At 35.9% G+C, this 21,667-nt stretch overlaps 1 protein-coding gene across 1 annotated transcript in view; it reads right to left on the bottom strand.

Annotated features, from left to right (window-relative positions):
- Nucleotides 1–14,689, bottom strand: part of CCDC102B (coiled-coil domain containing 102B) — a gene marked incomplete at both ends in the record, with an annotated part of 159,474 nt that extends 144,785 nt beyond the window's left edge. The window contains 3 exons of the mRNA XM_082479383.1: nucleotides 6,423–6,531; nucleotides 11,988–12,202; nucleotides 14,084–14,689. Of these exons, the coding sequence (XP_082335509.1) occupies nucleotides 6,423–6,531; nucleotides 11,988–12,202; nucleotides 14,084–14,689 (930 nt within the window). The remainder of the gene's footprint in view (nucleotides 1–6,422; nucleotides 6,532–11,987; nucleotides 12,203–14,083) is intronic.
- Between the last annotated feature and the right edge of the window lie 6,978 nt (nucleotides 14,690–21,667).

A 21,667-nucleotide genomic window follows, 5' to 3' on the forward strand; every position in this document is an offset into this window, starting at 1 on the left:
CCTGGACAAATGAAGTATCACCTACGCATTTCTTATTAACATTATAACAAGAGCTTGCAAGGTGACAGGATTATTTTCCATGGAAAATAAAAAAAAAAAAATATCCAAGACACAGGAATTTGATGTGGGGGTGTCCAAGAAAATAAAGCTTTTTTTTTTTTTTCTAGTAGGAAGAGCAAATATCTATCATGCCTAGAAAATAGCATTTTATTTTCAAAAACTAAGAAAGAGAATGATCTAAGGTTATTTTTCCAATCAAACCTTTCCCCAAATTAGAGTTTTATTTTTTAAGTGACACATCGCTATCCTTATCTGGATAAGGATAGACAAAAGCAACTACATCATTAAGTTCAAAATACTCATGTCTTTAATTTAATGTCTTTAACATGTCAGGTACTAAATTCAATTTTGCACATTCTACCAGTTGTCACATTTAATTCATCAGTGGTTTTTGTTGTTGTGGTTTGGTTTGATTTTTTTGTTTGTTTGTTTGTTTGTTTTTTAAAGAAGCTGCTTATTTTAGCGCAGGCTGTTTTAATGTGAATGATTAACCAGTAAGCCTACTAGCAGGAATATTTACTTAAGCAAGAAGTTAAGCGTATACTAAAGTATAATCCTGAAAGGCGAATTCAGGATATTTAAACATATTTAATAAAACTTTTGGGGGGTCTTTTTTTTAAAACTAGACACTGCCAAAAAATTATTTCTGATATGGGACCATATGGTGAACTGACCACACTAATACATTATTAAGAAGCTACTTTGTCATAATTTTGGACTCCTCAGCCTAAGCTTTGAAAAACTTTTTTTGTTAAAAATGCAATGCTAACCTCTAGGACAAATATTGCTTCATGTATATAAACACCCATATATACAAGTTTGACCATGTGCATATTCCTCCCATACCTCAAAACATTTCCTGACCAGGTTATACTTTCTGCCTGTGGCAGATCAACAGGTGAAACAAACCTCTACAAATGACGCAGCTTTGGCATGTCATTCCTTTCATGGAAAATCAGTGTCCACATATACGTTTCACTATGCACATGTATATTTCTTCTAAATATATTTCCTCACAGAAATAAGGACAAGTTTTCATCTTTCAGTTATAACGGAATGCCCTTATATAAAAAAAAAAATCCTGGTCTCGGTCTGTATCTCATTGCCAAACATGCAATGAAGACCCAGGAAATATTGGCAGATACAACTCAGTACAGTTTAAATTTCTTGTTAGAAGCCAGTATGGGGGAAAAAAAGTCAATGCAATAGTAGATTTTTCCAACACTTTCCAAATTACATTTTTAGGAAAATAGGCAATCAACTGGAACCTTGATGTTATGCACCATCACAAATTATACTTTATGTTGGACAAGAAAAATATTCACATTGAGTACCTAATTTCTAGAGAAAGAAGAACTGGTACCTGATTTATGAAAACAATGGAAAGAATAGTGAAGGCTGTACAAGAATTCTTGCTTAAGCAACGCTCCAGAATTCTTTCCTTACTCTCAAACTACCTGTAAGTTATTGCAATTTAGGCAGGATAAAGAAACGTGGTGTATATCTAAAATAATTATTTTAGTACTTTTATCAAACCACCAGTCAGATGTGTGGTAACGTCATCATCCCATTTCACTCAATCTGAAAACAACATCAGTCTCTCAAACAAATGAAGGACTGAGCCCAACAAGGAACACTCCGAATTCTAGATCTAGTCTAAAAACAATGAGATTTTAACTCAGGAAAATGAACTGCACTGAGTTTCCACTTTACAAAGTCATTCAAGTTCACAAATAATTCAGAGGTTGTGTTCATTGAATTCCCTAAAGATGTTTTAAAACTCAGCCTTGAGGATTCTGATATCAAACTTCATAAAGATTCCTTTAGCTCACTGAAACAAACTATTGGCTATTCTGTAGTATCTAAATATCCTGGTTGGAGCAATATGGGACTAATTTCTCTTCTAATACTTGGGAAGACTGCACTTTGAGAAGACTCTAGTGTCTGAATTTGTGAGAATATCTACTTTGTAGCTATGGTGTGTGCGTTTCAAGGTCTCAGTGCTTTTGAGCTTGCCAGGTGCAGGATGAGGAGGAGCGAGACCTGAGCACTTGGCCCAAGCTGGGCAACAGGATTATTTCATACCATGAATGTCACATTCACTATAAATTAGAAAGTTTGCTGCAAAGTTCTCTCTCTCCCTTGATGGCTGCCATCCTGAGAACTTCTCGCTCCCGTGCCAGACCCCTGAGGCCTTCCGTAAGATACAGTGTAAAACATATCTATAAACTGAGATAACAGAAAACATTTGTTCTAAATGTTCTTTAAAGATATTGCTTTGGCTCTATTGCCAAATCGACAGTGCTGGTGATTTGCCTTCAACTCTGTGCAAAAAAAGAAATGTCTCTGCCTAAGATACAAAATGCTAGTTTAGCCTGTGTGTCTTTTAATCTAACGACATTCCTTTTCATATTCATGTTCCAATAGTCTTTAAGTAACAATTAGTGTAATTTTTGCCTCATATCCCACAAACTGGGCTATGAATTTCCCTCATTAATTACCAACACACTAGCCAATGTAGAGTAAGGGCACTTTCTGTATTTCAGCTAGCAAAAAAAATATTTTAAACAACACAGAAGTCACTGCCTATAGTAGCATTTGTAAGTCTACAGTGCACACCAGTGGAGTATAGCAGTATATGCATTTTTCACTGTTTTCAGTATAATGTGAAATTGCTTTGTAAATAGTCCATCCTATTTAACTTTTAAAGCACCAGAAAAGCACAACCTCCAGAAATGATGAAGACAGATATAAAATGTTGAGGAAGACTTGCAAAGAGTGTAAACAATAATGTTTTATTGTGCATGTTATAAGATTGAACTTCAACAGTCTTGCTAACTACAATCCTGTCATTACAAACATCAGGGCAACACACCAAGGATTTGCTGTTTTGCAGAGTCCAAAGACCTAACTAATCAGACTCAGATACACTTTTTATGTCTTTCAAACTGTAAGGTTTTTTAATTGATCTGTAAACTAGGGTGTATCTGACAAAATTGTACAGCCCATTTCTGCAGATGATTATGGACATTCAACTAGCAACATCATTGACGTCAAAATTTTCATGTTCTCCAGAGAATTTAAAGATTTCTAGGTTTTCCTACAAAGATTACTTTAAATATATCTAATGTCAACAACCCTTATTTATTTAGTGGTTTTACAGACTTGATCTTTTCCCTTCTGTGGATCTCACGCAAACACAATAATTCAGATGTAATATTATACTGAGCAATTGCTTCACCCTTTTTAAAAATAAGAAAGTACAGCACATTTTTCCTGCCATAAACACAAAATGTAATGAAGGGACACACCACTTCCATTCCTCTCTTCTCCCTGGAAAAATATTTGGTGGACATAAAGTCTTAATTCACTAGCTCTGTAAAGAAAGCAAAGACACACTAGTCATCCAAATAAAGTAAAATTCAAGCCCTAATCTGTAGTGAGGAGGTAATCTTTAAGAAGAATAGCCAGTTATTACTTGGTTTGAAACTGGTATATGAAAGCTTACTTGAAATTAAGGAAAGGCCAGAGAAAGCTAAATGAATGAGGACTTCGGAGTGTCCATAGAGAAAGAGACAAAATCATAGGCAGTAAAAGCAGATGACGTTTGACTGACTGCAAATAAAGAGACAGTGTTGTCAAATATCAATTTAAACTATACCAAGATTTGAACTCTAAGCTGCTTAGTGTTAACGTTAACTTCTTGTTTTACTATTCAGTGGGAGGGCAGACTTTTTACAACAGAAAAATAAATTATCAGTTTCCACACTAAATGCAACTTCCTTTTGCAGCTGTTAAAATGATCTAATTTGTGACCCCAAAAAGGACAAGTTCAATGGTAGCGTCACTCAAAGCTATCTGTAATGCTTGTAGTTACTACAAACATAAATTACCACTTCGCTACTTTTTTTTAGTTAACTTAATACATTGAAAATTTATTTACAATTTCCAAATTGATGCAGACTGCATCATTTTTTTAAAAGATGATTATCAAGATCACTAAGACTTTCCATATTTAGTTTGTTCAAAGGTGAGTGAATACTTATCTTTTAACAGAAAGTAATTAGTTACTGGGAGCACTAATACTCAAATCTTGGCAGCTGTAAAGCTTCTAGAATTACACAAAATCTCTCAAACTTCCAAAAGGTTAGCCGAGCTGACCATTGCTAAAAATGGTTTAATTTGCTGTGGCCCTGTCACTTGCAAACCAAGTATTTTTTTCTACATTCCCAGTGGGACTGGGATGTGATCTACCAATGGAAATAGCAGATTAATTTATGCATGACTGAAACCAAAATCTCTGAGTCAAGGATATGAAAATAATCCAGAAGTAACGATTAGTCTGTTCTTAATCTGGAAATTCCTTTGTGATTTAGTATTGCAAATGTGTATGCAAATCAGATTCCATGCTTAGCCTACTATGTGTTTGTGCTTTCCTTTATTTCAACTTCAAAGTTTTCATCGTCAAAAACCTTGTATGGTGGTCGAGCATCCAGTTCTCAACTGTAATATATAGTGACAGTCACACACGCATTGACAACACACAAGATTCGTTTTTTGTCAATAAAGGAAGAATTTTCATTTATAAGAAACCCCACTAATGTAAGTAATTTCATTTGCATTAGTCAGATTCATCAAGACCAATGTTTTCCTGTAGTTTAAAAACTAGATGTATGTCTTATAAATCTCTGAAGACAAACAGAATGCTCAAAATATCATTCCTGCTAGCAACTGAAGCAGTTCAGCATGTTCCCAAGAAAAATGCAGCAACACATATATATATGCATGCACATATATAAAAATTGGAATCTATCATTCTCCAACCTCGTCTCAGCAAGTTTTCACTTGTTGTTCTATTCCTGCTGACAGTGCCATAAAACATAAAGACTACATTTCTTAAGCAAAACAATTAGCTAAATTCAGAGTTCCCCTGTTGTGCAGAAGTATAACAAGCTAAAATCCTACTTAATGAGCAAGCAGAAAATAAAGAACTGAAATCTGAAGGAACTCAAATATGACAGATGTTAATTTGTTGCTGTGAATGTTCATCTATGAAGGAAATTCCATTTACATATGTATGTGCTTGTAACTAGAACTTGGAATTTAATAGACTGCTTGCAATCTTTTCCAAAACATAAGAAGAAAGCTAAGTGATTTTCCTGGATTATTCAAAATCTGAGATGTTAAATTTATAGGAATTTTAAAATTCTATATCTATATTTAGTTATATAGATACGCATTTTGAGTTTTGTTGGATCTATTTACCCTGCAACTGATTTCAGTCTCTGGCTGCCCCTCCTGTGTGGTTCAGACTCTCTTTCTTCTGAGGACCCTGTGAAGATCCTGTTACTCTCCCCTTTGCCTTCCCTGAGCCTGCCCAGCATGCTCACCTCCTCCTGCAGCTCAAAAGGGCCAACAAATTTCCTTAACCAGAGTACACCTCCTGTAGGTATGGACACCTCTTTCCCCTGCCCCAGCCTCAAGGGAAGGTATCAGGCACTGCCTGCAGCCTGAGGCCTGGGGACCTGCATCCTCCCTCAGCATCTCTGAGCCGAGGTCACTACTGTGCCAGCAGCAGCAGCAGCCCCAGCCAGTGCTGGGGACCTTGTCCTGGGGTGTGCGACTACTGTTGTTGGTGTGTCTCACACTAGCATCAGTTTCCAGCCCCCTCCCACATGCAAACTGCTGGACAAGCCACTTCTCCCCACAGCCACAGCCTGGGACCTCCATGCCAGGCCTGGCAGTGGCACAGCTCTCCCCCAGCGCCACCTGAACAAGCACTTGGCTCTCCCTAATGAGGAATCAACTCTCTTGGCCACAGCCTAGATCTCAAGGTACCTCCACTCACTCTGAGGATGCTTCCCTCCTCATTGCCAGACTGTCAGCCCCACCATGCCCACTCAGTAGCCCACGGTCAACATCCTTACAGTGGCAGAACATCCCCACACACCTCTTTGCCCCCATGGGTCCCTTCTACCTGAACACAAGCCCAGCTGGACCCCAACCATGGCTCACTAAATATCATGGCCACCACCCTCACAGCACATCAGGATGGGGCACCAGCACTTGCCTGCCCCATCCAGTCCCTTCCTGTGACTATGGAGCCACCCTAGCGCCACCCTTGCAGCTCCCCAACACCAGTGCTGCCATGGCAGCACATGGCAGCTGAGCCAGGGCTGGGCTTCTTCACACGTCTTGGGCAGTGCCCTCCCCCCAGGCTACAGGGATAAATAGTTGATAAACGGTTGATTTGTCACTTTCAGAAATGCTAGATATGATTTTACTCTTAGTTACAACACAGGAAATCAGAAATCTCAATTTTGTTTCTTACTCCATGTGATAATGATGTACTGCTAACATACCTGTTTCAGGCTTTCCAACTTGGTTTGTCTCAGTTCTTCATATTTGCATTTCCAAAGAAATAATTCATTTTCTGTCTTCTCCATTTCTTTTTCCAGAAACACGTTCATTCTGAGAAAGCATTTTAAAAGTCAGCATAACATCTTTTTGAAGTTGACAACAGACAAACTACTTTGAATTGCCTTTTCATAGTTTGACTTATATTTTACTGCCTTTGTCAACCATATATCTTTTTTTTATTAAACCAACTTTATTATAATCATACAATTATTCTAAGAGATTTACCAAAAATAATAGCTACAGAGCACAAATAAATCCGGTAGTATAGAATTAAGAATTTAAATAGAATAACATTTTGGCTTAAACTGAAGAAAATTTGGAAATGGCCTTCAGTTAGTGATTCAGGTCACCAGATACATAACAAGATAGTGAAGATTCTCAGAGAAAAGGTACTGTTATTTGGGAACAGGCAGAACATTATTTTATACACAGATATATATGGGAATATATGCAGAAGTAGACAGTACTGAAACCAAAGATGACCTACCTCAGGTGTAAAAAAAAAACAAACAAAACCCAAAAACCATATATTTCTTATTTCAAAAAATAATTGGTCTAGAAAATGCTTGAAGGATCTTAGGAAAATGGATTATTTTTCTTAGAGTTACTGTACCCTCATTACGCATTTGCCTCTGGAATGTTATTCGAGCATAAAATCCATTACTACATTCAGGAAAAATACTCAGGATGCACAATTCAGAAAGAACAAACAATGACTTCTTGGAGAAAGCTACTGTATTACTGAAACAATGAACTTTGATATTTACAATTATCCCTCTTCTAACCAATTAAAATATTTTCAGTCATTCAGGAAATAATGAAAGAAATATGAAGCAGCAGAGGCACTACAGATGTTCTTGTCTTTGAGACCAATTAAAAACTCATTTCTGTGTTCACAGGAAACCAAGTTTCAAAGATGAGAACGAACTTCTCATAATTCATACCCCTATCTTCATAATTTCATTTTATATTTGTATAATGCTTATGTGCCATTTTGCAATTTTGCAGCAAAATAGAATTTGGAACATAATTAAAAGTAAAAGAAAAAACTCTTAATTACAAATAAAAACTTTCAAATTATATTTCTAACATTTCTATGAAATCAAATCACAGTTGAAAATTCTGGAATATTCTATTGGCTATAAACATCGATATAGGAATAGGGCCTGTGAAGTTAGGTCGTTGAAGAAATCTAAAATCTGAAAAACACTAAAACTGCATAAGCACTATTATATTGGGAGATGAACATTTTACTTTATATAAAACCTATGAAAATGGAGGATGAAGGGCTAGTATACCAGAAAAGAGAAAAATATTGAAATATTTGAAAAGAAAATTCTAATACTGGCAGTTAAAGAAACTATTGTATGCCAAAGTATTTATTTTCTATTCTGAGGCTAATAAAAATTGTCAACCTTATTACTGAAGTTATTATTGCCAGGCTGACTATAAATACATTCTAAGAAAATTTTATTTAACATTAATCTTCCACAACAGTACTGTTAACTTTAAGGAACTAAAGCAAAGGGTATTGATGAGATTTGTCTGGGTCATGTGTATGCAGCATACTGCGGAATTGCTTAGAGATACCAGGAGTTACCACTGACTGGTCTGGCTCAGGTCCTGGAAGAAATGTCAGCTACGTTAATGAAGCAATCTATTTGAGTGAAGTATCTTCTTATTCTCTCTTCTTTTACAAATAAATGAAATCTCTTTCTCTGCATCCATATAGCACACAGCACAGCTTATCTTTGTAAACACGTATGACTCCCATAACGTTATAGTAATAAAATAAACACTGTCACTCAGAAAGCAAAGTGGAGCAAGATATCTTCTGTCATATGTAAAGAATTTAAGATATGCATTTCAACTGAATGTTGTTTTTTGGGTTTGTTTTTTTTTTTTTTCTAAAGTAATGGGATATCTCAGTGGAATGGTTTCATGACTTCATTGGGGGACTAAAAATATTATTAAGAGGGGCGCTTAATACAGGAGAAAGTGAAAGCATGAATGATGACAGTTTAATACTTTGAATAATAGTCTATTGAGTATACTGAATGCATTGATAGTTCTTAGAAATGGTTTAATCTGAAGAATAAGAGAGGAATGTCCACTATGCAGTGCTTACTTAGAAGACACCACACCACTTTTATTTTATGTTACAGTACCTCTTAAGTGAGACCAGGTCCCTCTGATGCTACTGAATGAATCAGATGATTCTGACTACATAAAGTTTACTATTTACATAAATAAATAAACAAACAAAGACAGGAAGAAAGAATATAACAGAGATCAGTGAAGCAGCTTATTGCTACTTAAACAAAAGATCAAGACCAGAGCATTTTTAATGGCTCTTATAACCACCTATTTTAACTTCTTATTATCTAGTTAAATCACAGAATTACACAGAATGGTTGAGGTTGGAAGGGATCTCTGGAGTTCATCTAGTCCAACCCCCCCTGCTCAAGTCGGGTCACCTAGATCTGGTTGCTCCAGACCGTGTCCAGATGGCTTTTGAATATCTCCAAGGATCGGTCACCTGCAGAGAAAAAAATGTTTCTTCATGCTTGGATGGAGCCTCCTGTATCCATCGCCTGTCTCCCCATTCAGCCCTAAGCAATTCCTCTTCAATATTACTACCAGTGTAGTTGGTGGGCTTTTGGTTTTAGACCAAAGAAACACTTTTAAGTTCAAAGTGGCACAAATTAAATCTTGAAACTAGAAGATATTTAGATGAGAACACTGATCCAAAAGATGACTAAAGATAACTATTTTAGGCAAATGATTCTTTAAAGTGCTGAACAACTCATAACGTCTTTAAGTCCCATTCATGTCAATGGGACCTCAAATATGTATTTGATATAATCCATAGTGCCTACTAGAGGATTTTGGGGTGCGATTTTACATTATAAATCCAAGACTGAAGTTCTTTGAAAGTCAAAACATAAACTTTGAGCTCTTCTTTTTTTTTTATTTCAGAGCTCCTTTGTTTTTATATTTTGCAAAGCCTGATCAATGGCTTTAGGGTATATTAGCATTAGCAAAGATAACTCTAAACAGAATACAAGAAGCATAGATCCTCTCAGGCTGAAGAAGCAAAACAGCTAATGGAGCAATTAGTCGGGTAACTGGGGCAAGTCCAAACACTGGATCTGCATGAGCTAACTTGACTGGAAAGAACATGGCCACAATTCTGGAGTGCTCCATATAAACCAGAAAACTGCTGAGAAGTCCTGTGCTGAATGACTAAGCTCATACTGACTGCCAAGGTAACCTTTGGCCTTGGGGTTCAAGCTGTCTGTGATCCAAGCTTGCTTTTGATGCAGCACAGCTGTGTGTCCTTGGCTCAAGTTTACTGAGAAAATTGCTAAGTTGTGAGGAAGGAGCTGTGAGAAAGTACTTAAGCTAGAGCCAGGCAAGATAAGAAAAGTAAAAATGCAAACAGGGGTGAGATTGTTGAGATAGTCATTATTAGCAACTCCAGGATCCAGGAGCAAAAATACTGACATGAACAAGTATAAAACCCTAAGAGGAAAAAAACTGGGAATCTGAAGGTGGAGACTCAGCAAAAGCAGCCCGTTCCAGCAAGCAGTGCAGACCAACCCTTTCTGAGCTGGCAGATGACAGCCTGTCCAACAAAGACTCATAGCATGTCTCAAGACACTGGTGACTATGTCAATGCTTATTCTAGTAACATTAATCCTAGATATTTATTGTGTGCATTGCCAAAAGTAATTGCTTCATATTGTTAAGTTGCATATATTCTGCTTACAGAACATCTTAGTGCATGGGAAATGTTTCCCAAAGCGACCTAGAGAGGGAGTTGTTATACCAATGCCCGCTGTATGTGGAAATCACTGCTCTGTGAGCATCTGCTGCCTGAGGTTGGCATTGCCATATGTTGCATGGTGTAGACGTGCCCTAGTTCTTAGCATGTGCCAGTAAATTTATTACCGTATACCACAGTCAGTATACATCTGGGGATAAGTGACAAAATTTGTCTCTCTGAAGTACAGCTACAAATTGGTTAGAGAGGCATGAGAACAAAAAAAAAAAAAAACAACAACAAAAAAAAAAAACAAACAGGACGTAGACCAAATTTTAATAAACCCTGGTTCTAAGAAGTCATTAAAAAATAAATGTTGAAGAATTATCCCCTTTCTAAAAGGGAAGTTTTACATATGCATGTATGTATACTGTGATTGCTGTTGAAAAATGAAGGACCTAGGACCCTAAATATTTCAGCCAGAGGAAAATGGATATGTGAGTCTTTTAACTCACACATAAAAATACCTTGACAAACTGGAAAATTTAGACATTCTGGGATTTATGCTTCCACAAAAAACTAAATCTTTTTTAATGACATAGAACATATTTCTGGTCATGTGCTGCAATATGATTCAAATAAAGAATTATTGTATGTTTTCTACAGCTATCTAATTCATATAGCAGAACACAGTAAATATTAGGTAGGAATCTAAAGGTTTTTTTAATTTTTTTTTTCTCAAACTTGTACTATCTACAGGACAATTGTGAAAAGAACCATCAGGAAAGAAATTTTTCATCACAGCTTACCATTACAGACTCTGAACTGAAACTGTTGAACCCATTTGCAAGGGAGGGGGAATTTTCTTCCTTTTCACTTTCTAATTAACTTCAGCTGGTTTTGAAGTTACAGTCACACAGTGCCTGAAGTCTCCTCCTACATTCATCATACATCACATACTGTGCGTTGCCTTGGAAAGCCTTTTTGGTGTGATTCAATCTAGCTCAATACTGATAATCTATACTGTCCTGGTTCAAGGAATTCTTACAAACGCAAAGACTCACATGCTAACATATAGTGTGTAATCAACATGAATTCTTTTAGGTCACCAAAATGCAAATTTACTGTTCATGTGAGGTAAATCCGATATGATACAATAAGCATACGATAAGTGGTATCTGCTCTCTTTGTTATTTGCTTTTGACATAGACCTTACTACAAGCGAAGAGGTAAAGGTTAACAGCATTTTGCAGCTGTACACATGTTCTTTTAATTGAAAAATGGCCTTAGTCTAACTAACTGCAGTTAGATTCTTTCAAAGTCTACTGGTAGAATATATGAAAATTTGTTACTATACAGAAATAACTCCAATAACTGAGCATAACATAGATTAGACACCATGATATGGATGATACTGAATTGCCAATAGGTATAGTTTTATAATTAACAACACATTCTTAACACTTCTGTATGGAGCACTTCTTATTTAAATGACAGACAATCCAGGAAAAACAATAAACACACTATTGTGTTCACTATTAAGCAAAAAAAAATAAAATTCTTACCCTGAATTTTCTTTCTAAATTCTCATCAAAGCCTTGTAAATAGCAATTAATAAAGCTTAGACATGAGAGCATATGAGCTATAAATGCAAATATCACCATATATATTTTAGGAAGTATCCTAAAGCCCCTTATTTTGTAATAGAGATTTCCCCAAGTAGGATATATTTTGCACTTACTCTCTTTCCTTCTGTAAGATTTTCTGCATCTCAGCCAAATGCAAATGCAAGACAGAAACATGTATTAAATCATTCTCTGTTGTCTTAGCTGTACTGTCCAAACATTTTTTAGGTTCCTCCAAATAGACACTGGGATCTCCATTGGGAAAGGAATCAGGAGAGTTTGGAGTGATTTTTTTATTGTGATTGCTTTGGTCTTTGATTACCTCTACATCCTGATAAAACAGAAAAATATGACAACTGAGAAAGACATAAATGAAGCGAAAAGTCTAACATAACTTCTGCAGGGTATCCCAAGGCTCTTACAAACATTTAAGTCATGTAGAAGAAAAAAGGGCATAAGTAACATCTTGTACAGTTGCACTGTATATGAATAGAATGCACAAAAAAAAGTCATTGCAGTTGGATCACTGTCATTTTGCAACATATCTCACACAGTCTGTTACGACAAGCTTCATATCTGAAATATTTCTAATGTATCTTTATCAAAGAAATCGATTCCAGTTATCATTAGTAGGCTATAATTACAGTGAAGACAGAATCCTATAACTATCAAAATCAGGAATGCAATTTATGCATACAAATAATATATTGAGAAACTCTACATTAAGAACTCTTAAACTCCTAATGTAAATCATGTTGAAGCAGGTGATGGACTTATACAAGTTTTGTATACGGACCAAAGTTATCTGTATAACATATCAATTTGAATTCCATTTAGAAACTAAAAGCACTATAATATCTATTTTTATGATGTAGGCTTTGCATACATAACATAAACAAAACTAGTAACAATTAGAAAAAAAAATAAAAATAAAATACGTATTTATTAGGAAGACTGAACATCTCTTGTAAACAATGGTTTCCTTTAGAAATGTGTTTAAGTTTTATCACTTCTGAGGAACTGTATTTAAAAGATAGTCTCATTTTAGCGGATTAACAACAGTCTTATTTCATACCACTCTGTTCTTTTGAGTTTTTAGAAGAATTCCTGAAGTCTACATCAGAAAATATTAGAAGCTGCTGAAAAGATAAGACTATTTTCCACTCACATATAAAGTTTCAGTCTTCAAGTAGTTCATTTTTTTTTATACTTAGGAGAAAGAGAAACAGTTAAAATATATTTTGTGTCATTTCCTTCCTATGGCCCATTTGTCTACCCAAAAGTATGAAAGGTATGCATTTTTTGGCCAAATTTATTCTCAATACTAACACTATGTTGTTTTTTTTTTTTCCAGAATTCACAGTAATATAATGTAATCTACGTGCATTACAGAGTGAGTGAAAAATCTGAGTATAATACATTCAGGCCTAAGATCCTGACAATTTTCATCCAACTGAAGTAAAAAAATTCCTAAATCCTACAGTGTAGGAAAACACTTCTACAATGTAGGGAAAAAAAATCCTGCAATGACTGCTATCTATCAGACAAATAATAAGTATAGACTTTACATGGCATTGTCTATGAAGACTTTAAAATACATGCCAAGGCACAGAATTAAAACTGGTAAAACATGAACAAATAGTTCCATTTTGATTATCATAACCGGTTCTTTTGTATAGAACTGGGAGCTGTATTAAACCATGCCCGTACTTGACTTTTTAATTCTGTGTAACAACTTAATTGCTCTCCTTACTGAACAAAAAAATCTTGCAACTTTACAGAAGAATTTGCCTCACCTCTTTCCACATTTCAGAAGTTGCATTAAGGGAAAATTAAATTATTTTGTTTCAGAAGCCAGGAACCTACACTGCTTTTTTGGACATAACAAAAAAGTACTCAAAACATGGAGAAAACACATAACAGAGGTAATCTGTTACCTTAAAACATGAGGTAAAGTCAGAATAGTGGTCTATGCTATTGAATATAACAGTCATCCCCTGTTACTTAAATGTTTAGCTGTAGTTGAAAGGTATGAATTGTTTTCTGTATTTCCCTATATTAGGAATAGTAATTAGATGGGTGAAAAAAGTGATTTTACTGTTGAACAGATCAGGTAGTATTTTGGTCAAGATCCTTGAAAAATCCCATTTCTAGATTCTAGATCCTTAATCTCCCGCTTCTTCATGAACTAAAAATATTCCCCAGTGTTTACCTTCTTTGTGTCTTCTGCCCCAGGAATCTTGTTGGTTTTGCTCAGTTCTTTCACAGGTTCTCCTTCCTGAAATGTTAACTGGCTTAGGTCTTTTTTAATATAAGATATTTCTGAGCAAGTGAACTTTGTTTTCCAAGCAGTTACATTTTCTAAGTTTTCCTTCTCACTTATTAAATCTTGATATTTTTTTTTAAGCATACTCAGTTCTTTTACAACACTGTCTAATTTTATTCTCAATTGTCTTGCTTCCTCTCGGGCTTTATTTCTTTCTGCTCTAACTTTGCTCCATTTCTCCCTCCAGTTAGCGGTACAATCTGACCACCAGCGCATGGTCTTCTCCATTTGAGCAGCTCTGGCTTTGACTTCTTCCAGTTCCCGAATTCTTACTGCTTCCAAAATTTCCCAGTCACTGCTGTAATTCGTAGACGTATATGGATAATGAGATGAACATGGGTAGGAACTTTGAGATGGCAGATTTGAATTATACAGATGGCCACCTGGTTGGCAACCTCCAGGTAATTTATAAGGTTGTCTTGGTTGGGTCCCAAAAACCTGTGTCTCTTCCATTACTTTCTGAACAGAGCCTAAATTCATGTTTTGATTCATAATCTAATTTCAGTCCTAAAAAAGACAAAGACAGACAATAATTTAGCTTCCCTCAATTAAATTATATAACCTCAAACAGTAGTTTATTTTACCTCTATAATAATGAGATAATAATACTGTTAAAGTTTCAGAAATGGGCTTCATCAACAAGAAATAGCTATTAAAATATATATAATATAAATACTTTAAAATATAAATACTTTTTGAGTACCGCATAAACAGACATACGTATTACTTGATTATGAACTGCTAGCAAAGGAAGTGTCATTAAATAATCATAGTGCTCTCAAAAATTTTTGAGTCTAGAGAAACCAGACAAAAGCTTTCTAACTTAAAGACAAGATAAAATTGAACCAATATTTATTTTAAATATCTAGTAAGAGGAACCACAATCTAAACCAAAATCACAGACTCACTTGCCTTCTTTCCCAAACTGTGGAACTTCATACTAAGCAAAACTTACTTTATAATTTGTCTAACAAATAAAAGAAAATTAAAAATAAAATAATAATAAATAATAATAAAAAAACACACAACTGGTCTTTGGATTTTCTTTGTTTCATGAGAAAAATCAAGCATTTTTATAGGAGTCTTTATTTTGCTGTCTACATTCCAGAACCTGTCCAAGAAGTATATTCTCATATTATTGTTGAAAGGGTAGCACTATTCCACTGTACTGTATAGTATCTCATGATGGTATAGCTTTGCTAGTAAATATTGTCACATTACTTTTCATTTTTTTTCTGCTATTACTCATTCAGCCCAGGGGAAAACCAATGCTTCAGAAACTGCTTTCCCACCTCAGAGCTGAGAAAATGTTGATGTGGACAGTCTATACAGACTAATCACATATACCTACTTGTTTTTTCCTTTTGAGTATCTTAAAAAAAAAACCAAACACCTAAAAATCTTGCTATAACAGTAGAAAACGAAGTTGTTTAAAGTAAAAAAAAATAAATTGCTCCTATATTCCAACATCCATTTTTAAAAAAAACATGTTTATATGTTACACCAATTAGTGCTAATACCGGTTGTTGAAACGTAGAAGTCTCATTTTAGCTGAATAGAAGTTTTTGCAGTTTTTGGTTCCAATTTCCCAGCTGTTTTCAACTTTTCAGTGCTTTCCAGGACATTTATTTTCCCTTTGTTAGAAGTTTCTGGAGAACTGTTATAGTCAGGTATGGTTATGAGAGAAAAGAAGGAAAAGGACAATAAAGGACACCAACTTCCTCCATTATCACTGTCTGGTGTAGCACCACCAACCCCCACAACAGCACTACACAGATGAAGAACAGCTGCTGCCAAGGCTTGATCAAGGTCAAGTCTTTTTTTATTGCCTGACCTACTCCCAGAAATTCTTGGGGAAATAAGTTAACCCTGTTACCCCATTCTAAATCAGATAGTTCTCTACATATTTTTATAATATAAAAATGAACATGATGTGAAAAATTTCCCCACAGCATGGATTCATAGTGTATAGTAAGACCTATTCATGAATTCATTTAGAAAGACAAAAGGATCCAAATAAATAAATAAAGCAGGGAGAAGCCTAGAAAATAGGACTAGATTCATTATCTCTATTTTAATTAATTTCTCAATTTTTAGAATACAACATAAGCACATTAGGCTTCTTTGTTCACTATTTCTTAGAGACAAACAGGATTGATGCTGCTGATGTAAAGCTCAGACACACACACTTGTTTCAACAAATTACTACAGATATCACTTAATATCACACATTATGCTTGCCCAAGATTTTGATTTCTCCACAAACTTCTAAATTAAACTTACCTCAGGTGAAACTGGAAGATAGTCAAAGGAGATTTCTTAGTATTGAAGAATTATTTGCTCTTTAATCTTGAACTAAGATTTTCAGCAGAGCTGTGTGTTTTTTCAGTTGGTTTTGTTTTGGTTTATTTTGTTTGTTCGGTTGTTGTTTTTTTTTTTTAATGTAATTGCTTAATTTTGAAAGAAAAAAAACCCCAAACATCAAATTGCAAAGTGATAAAAACCTGTAAAACCATTTGTAGAATCATCCCTCTAATTTTTCTTATCAGTTCTTAAAAATAGAGACTTGTAGAACAGGTTGATTAAACTGAGGAACATTCTTGTCAGTTTGTAAGATAAAGTCTTAGGAGGGGAAAAAAAAGAAATTAAAAAGAGAAAAAAGCTAAAACTACACCATGGAGCAATTATTTTGTTCAGCAGTGGGGGTAACTCACTGAAGAAAAACTCTGATTCCTATGAAGGTACATGGTATTTATAGTTGTAAAAACTATCATATAACTGATGTCTGGCTGTGAATAAACTTAAACATTAATGAAGTAGATACAGTGGGTTAATAACTAGAACAACAGACCTTGTCTTTGGTCTCCCTTTCGACAGAAGTAAGTCAAATAGCAAATCATCAACAGACACTTAAATTTCCCTACTTGTAAAAAGAGGATAAATACTTTTTAAAACTATTATAGAAAAGCACTTCCAAAGAATGATACATTGTTATTGCTAAGTGTGCAAATAAATTTTTTCTTTTTAAATAGAAGGAAAGCACTGAAGGGTCTACACCTGAATCCACAATTGTTGTGTTGGAAATACAGCCTTGAACTATCTTGATGTTTCACTATGTAGAAACCCATGCAAAATTTCTTTGGTCAGGCAGTCTTTTTTCACCGTGCTATATGTACAAATAATTATTAGCTTTCATTGCTTGCAGACAGATTGTCTCAGGACAGATAGTCTCACTTTGTCCCCATTGCAAGACAATCTACAAGAAGGGCTTAAAGGAGGATACAGGAAATTGTGGGCCCATCAGTCTTACCTCAGTCCCATTGGAAAGTTATGGAACGAGTGAGGGTGACAGAGCACTGGAACAGGCTGCCCAGGGAGGTTGTGGAGTCTCCTTCTCTGGAGACATTTAAAACTCGCCTGGACGCCTTCCTGTGCAACCTCATCTAGGTGTTCCTGCTCCAACAGGGGGATTGGACTAGATGATCTTTTGAGGTCCCTTCCAATCCCTAGCATACTGTGATACTGTGATACTGTGATACTGTGAATCCTCCAGGGGGTTATCGCAAGTCAAATGAAACGCGTGATTGGGAAAAGCCAGCACAGATTCACCAAGGGCAAATCATGCTTGATAAACCTGATTGCCTTCTGTGACAAGCTCGGTTGATGTGAGACAAGTGGTAGACATTGTCTGCCTGGATTTCTCCAAGACTTTCAACATGGTTACCCACAGTGTCCTCCTAGAGAAACTGATGCACTACAGTCTAGACAAGTGGTCTGTGCAGTGGGTGGGAAACTGGCTGACAGGCCGCTCCCAGAGAGTGGTTGTAAATAGCTCCTTTTCAAACCAGAAACCAGTCACAAGTGAGGTCCCCCAGGGATCAATACTGGGCCCAGTGCTGTTTAACATCTTCATAAGTGATCTGGATGATGGGATTAAGTGTACCCTGATAAAGTTGGCCAGTAATGCTAAACTGAGTGGGGAAGTGGACACCTGGGAAGGGAGAGCCACCCTGCAGGAAGACCTGGATAGGCTGGAAGAGTGGGCTAACAAGAACCTTACTAAGTTCAAGAAGGACAAGTGCAAGGTCTTGCGCATGAGAAAACATAATCCAGGAGTGCAGCACAGGCTGGGATCTACCTGAGTGGGGAGCACCTCTGTAGAAAGGGACCTGGGGGTCTTGGTGGACTACAAGCTCAATATGAGTGAAAAGTGTGCTGCTGCAGCAAAGAAAGACAACAGGGTGCTGGGTTGCATCAACAAGGGCATCACCAGCAGAGGTAAAGAAGTCATTATCGCACTCTACTCAGTGCTTGTCAGGCCACACCTGGAATACTGTGTTCAGTTTTGATCCCCGCTATACAAAAAAGATGTGGGCAGGCTGGAGAGCGTCCAGAGAAGGGCCACAAAGATGATCAAAGGACTGGGAGCAAGGTGCAGTAGTAGCCTCTTAATTTAAGAAATACTTTATAATTTAACATTACATTTAACAGAAGAAATAACGTGAGTATATAGAGTGTGGGAAGCATGATTCATGACTGATTTTATTAATTTAATAATAGCCTCAAGAACAAACACTAATCAACATTTTTTTTACTTTGTTGTATTTGCATTTCATTTTATAATGAAACATCCATAGGACTTCTGCATACAGCCCTGGTTTAACTGAAGTAAAAGAGTGTTTTCCCATTGGCATTAATGAAAGTAGGATTTTCTGCTTTGCAGAAGCACTGTACTTTTATGACCAGTGTAACCCAGCGCAAATCCACTGCTGCTGAAAAGACAACCCTTCCTTTCTGACACATGCATCTACACGATCTTGACTAAGTAGTTTTTCGTCTTAGTAAAAACAGTGAAATAATCAGATAATTAAACAGATGCATCATTCACAGCTAACAATTTTACAGTTTCATCAGTGCCCTCATATTTCATTAATGGGCTGCATAAAACGTAGTGTTTCCACAAAACATGGCATGGAAATGAGATGGAAGGAAAGTAGGACTGTCTGTTGTGACAGCATCACAGAACTGCATTCAATTTATATAGCCAGTAGAATTACACAAGTAATATCCAGGGAGCAACAAGCCAAGATCTTGTGAACGAAACAAACAAAAACAAACCCCTATATATTGTATCCAAGATTATACTTAAAACTCAGTATTTGACTTTTGTGAGAATATTGTGTGGAACTGAAAGAGGAAAACATAGTTCAGCGATGACTACAGCAGATTTGCCCTCCTATGGAGAAAAGGCTTGGGCAGGAACATCTTTTCGGCTAAAGTGAGGTTTTTTCCTACAGACCTCCTTTCTTGGCAAACAACTATGAAGTATCGTATTGATCCATTATGGTAACCCTAGCTATCAGGCTAGTCAGCTTTTATGGCCATGGGTGATGAAAGCAAATAAACTACCCTTTAAACTGCCGCACATCATTGTAACAGTATTTCCAAACATTTGGATCTTTTAATTATTGTGTAGAAAAATCCTAGAGTGTCTAGAATTGGACGTTTTAATGTAATGCTTATTTTCTGCAGATATTTTTCATGAACATTTTCATATAATTAGAAGCCTAATAGCTTCCCATGAGTGTTAAAACACAAAAATACTGCACTGATGAAATAATCATAATTTTAAAAAGTTTAATTCAAGACTGTTGTAACACTGAATCAGTTGATACTGATTCTTTAATCAACCGTGTAGTTACAGTGATATTTTTTAAAAAAATTCTCTTCTATGGTATATGACCACCTCATAGAAAAGTAATTCGCAGTAAAATATCATATATCTACATTGAACTTTGAAAAGTCTCATTTATATAATATTGCCAATCTGTTCCAGGGTGGAGAAGAATAATATCTAAGATGTATGTTAAAGATAACTAAGAGAAGAAAGCTACTCAAGTATTGTAGATCAATCGTAACCCACATTTAAAACTTGTCCACAAGGACATGTACTGACAGTAGGTGATAATGTTACATTAACCCTAAGATCTAAAGTTAACCTGAATTTAACTATATGTAGTAACACTGTATGTGAAGCTGTACATTGTTGTGACAGAATGAAATGGGTACTACAAACATACAAGGCAACCAATCATACACTAGTGACCCACAATAATTACACTAACTGTACCCAATGAGAAAATAATACATGGCATTTTTTTTCATAAACTTTCCTAATAATCACTGGGCAAGTCAATGTAAATGGTCAAAATTAAGACACCGTTTGTTCCTGATTGTGTATCTTAAAAGGCAATCCAGACAACTTCTTGATAAAAGCACCCTTCGTTTAATGCAACTGCATGATAAATAAGAGCTTATGATTATGGCTCCAAAGTTAGCGACTTGAATGCACTTTTGAATTTAACCAACATACAGACTCCTGCATGGAATAAAACTTGTAGTGATTAGAGTCACCATCTCTATGACTGGTGGCTACAAAGTCATACACCAACAGGACATAGACCTAAAAGAGATGTTATTCAAACTCTGTTGGGTGAAATTGGTATAAGAATCAAATTGATTTCATACTGAAACCCAAGCAAATAAATTGTCATTATTAGGAGAAACTGAAGCTAGTGTAACTGGAATGACCTGGCAAATGCTTAGAGGAAGGAGAAATAAAAATATCATAATAATGAACACATAGCTTTTGCAAAAGCCTGATGTATGCTGGGAGCAGTGCCATTAGGTCAAAGTGAGGGCAACACGTACCTAGGACACAGTGGATGGGAAGAGGTAAGGGCTGATATCACCTGCAGCCATCATCTCCTGCAACTTTGCAAAGTAACTGCCTGGCAGTTTCTTCAGAATCCGTTAACTCATGGAAATGCTATAGATCAAACTTCCAAGCTGAAAAGTAGAAATACCTCAGCTTACCCCCAAAGTTTTTGAAGCAGCTCCAACAGCAGCCAGACTGCTGAGGCTTTCGTGCTTGCCAGTGTCACACAGGCGACACCCACACCATGATGGAAAGGAAGAATGAGCGTTCTCACCTACAGCTTGTTAACTATTTTGCTCATAGACAAGTTACAAATTAGATAACTCGTGAGTTAGAAAGTTCATGAATTAAAGAAATAATGAATTAGTGAATTCACACATTGGACTAGTCTGTACAAAGATAATTCAGCCATTGTTTGATGTCTTTGTATGTTTTGGCGGGGGTCTTTTGGAGGGATGGGGGGTTTTGTTTGTTGGGTTTTTTTTGTGTGTGTGTGTATTTATTTTTTTTTAAATGAGCTCATAAAATAAAGTTTAATTTAGAGAGTACATTGTGCTGTAAATTCAAGAGATCCAAAAGGACCATGACAACATATGCAGATTATCGTACTTCCACAGTCTGGGTTTGATCATGGTCTCTGTTAGCAAGTTAAGAAATTTGTTATTTTAGAACTGAAAATTAAAAGATTGTGATTTCAATGCACAGCCAAAGATAATTTTGCTTATTTTTTCCACATCTATAAACCATAACAA

The sequence above is a fragment of the Vanellus vanellus genome (genome assembly GCF_965231255.1).
Source record: "Vanellus vanellus genome assembly, chromosome: 2".
Lineage (NCBI taxonomy): Eukaryota > Metazoa > Chordata > Aves > Charadriiformes > Charadriidae > Vanellus > Vanellus vanellus.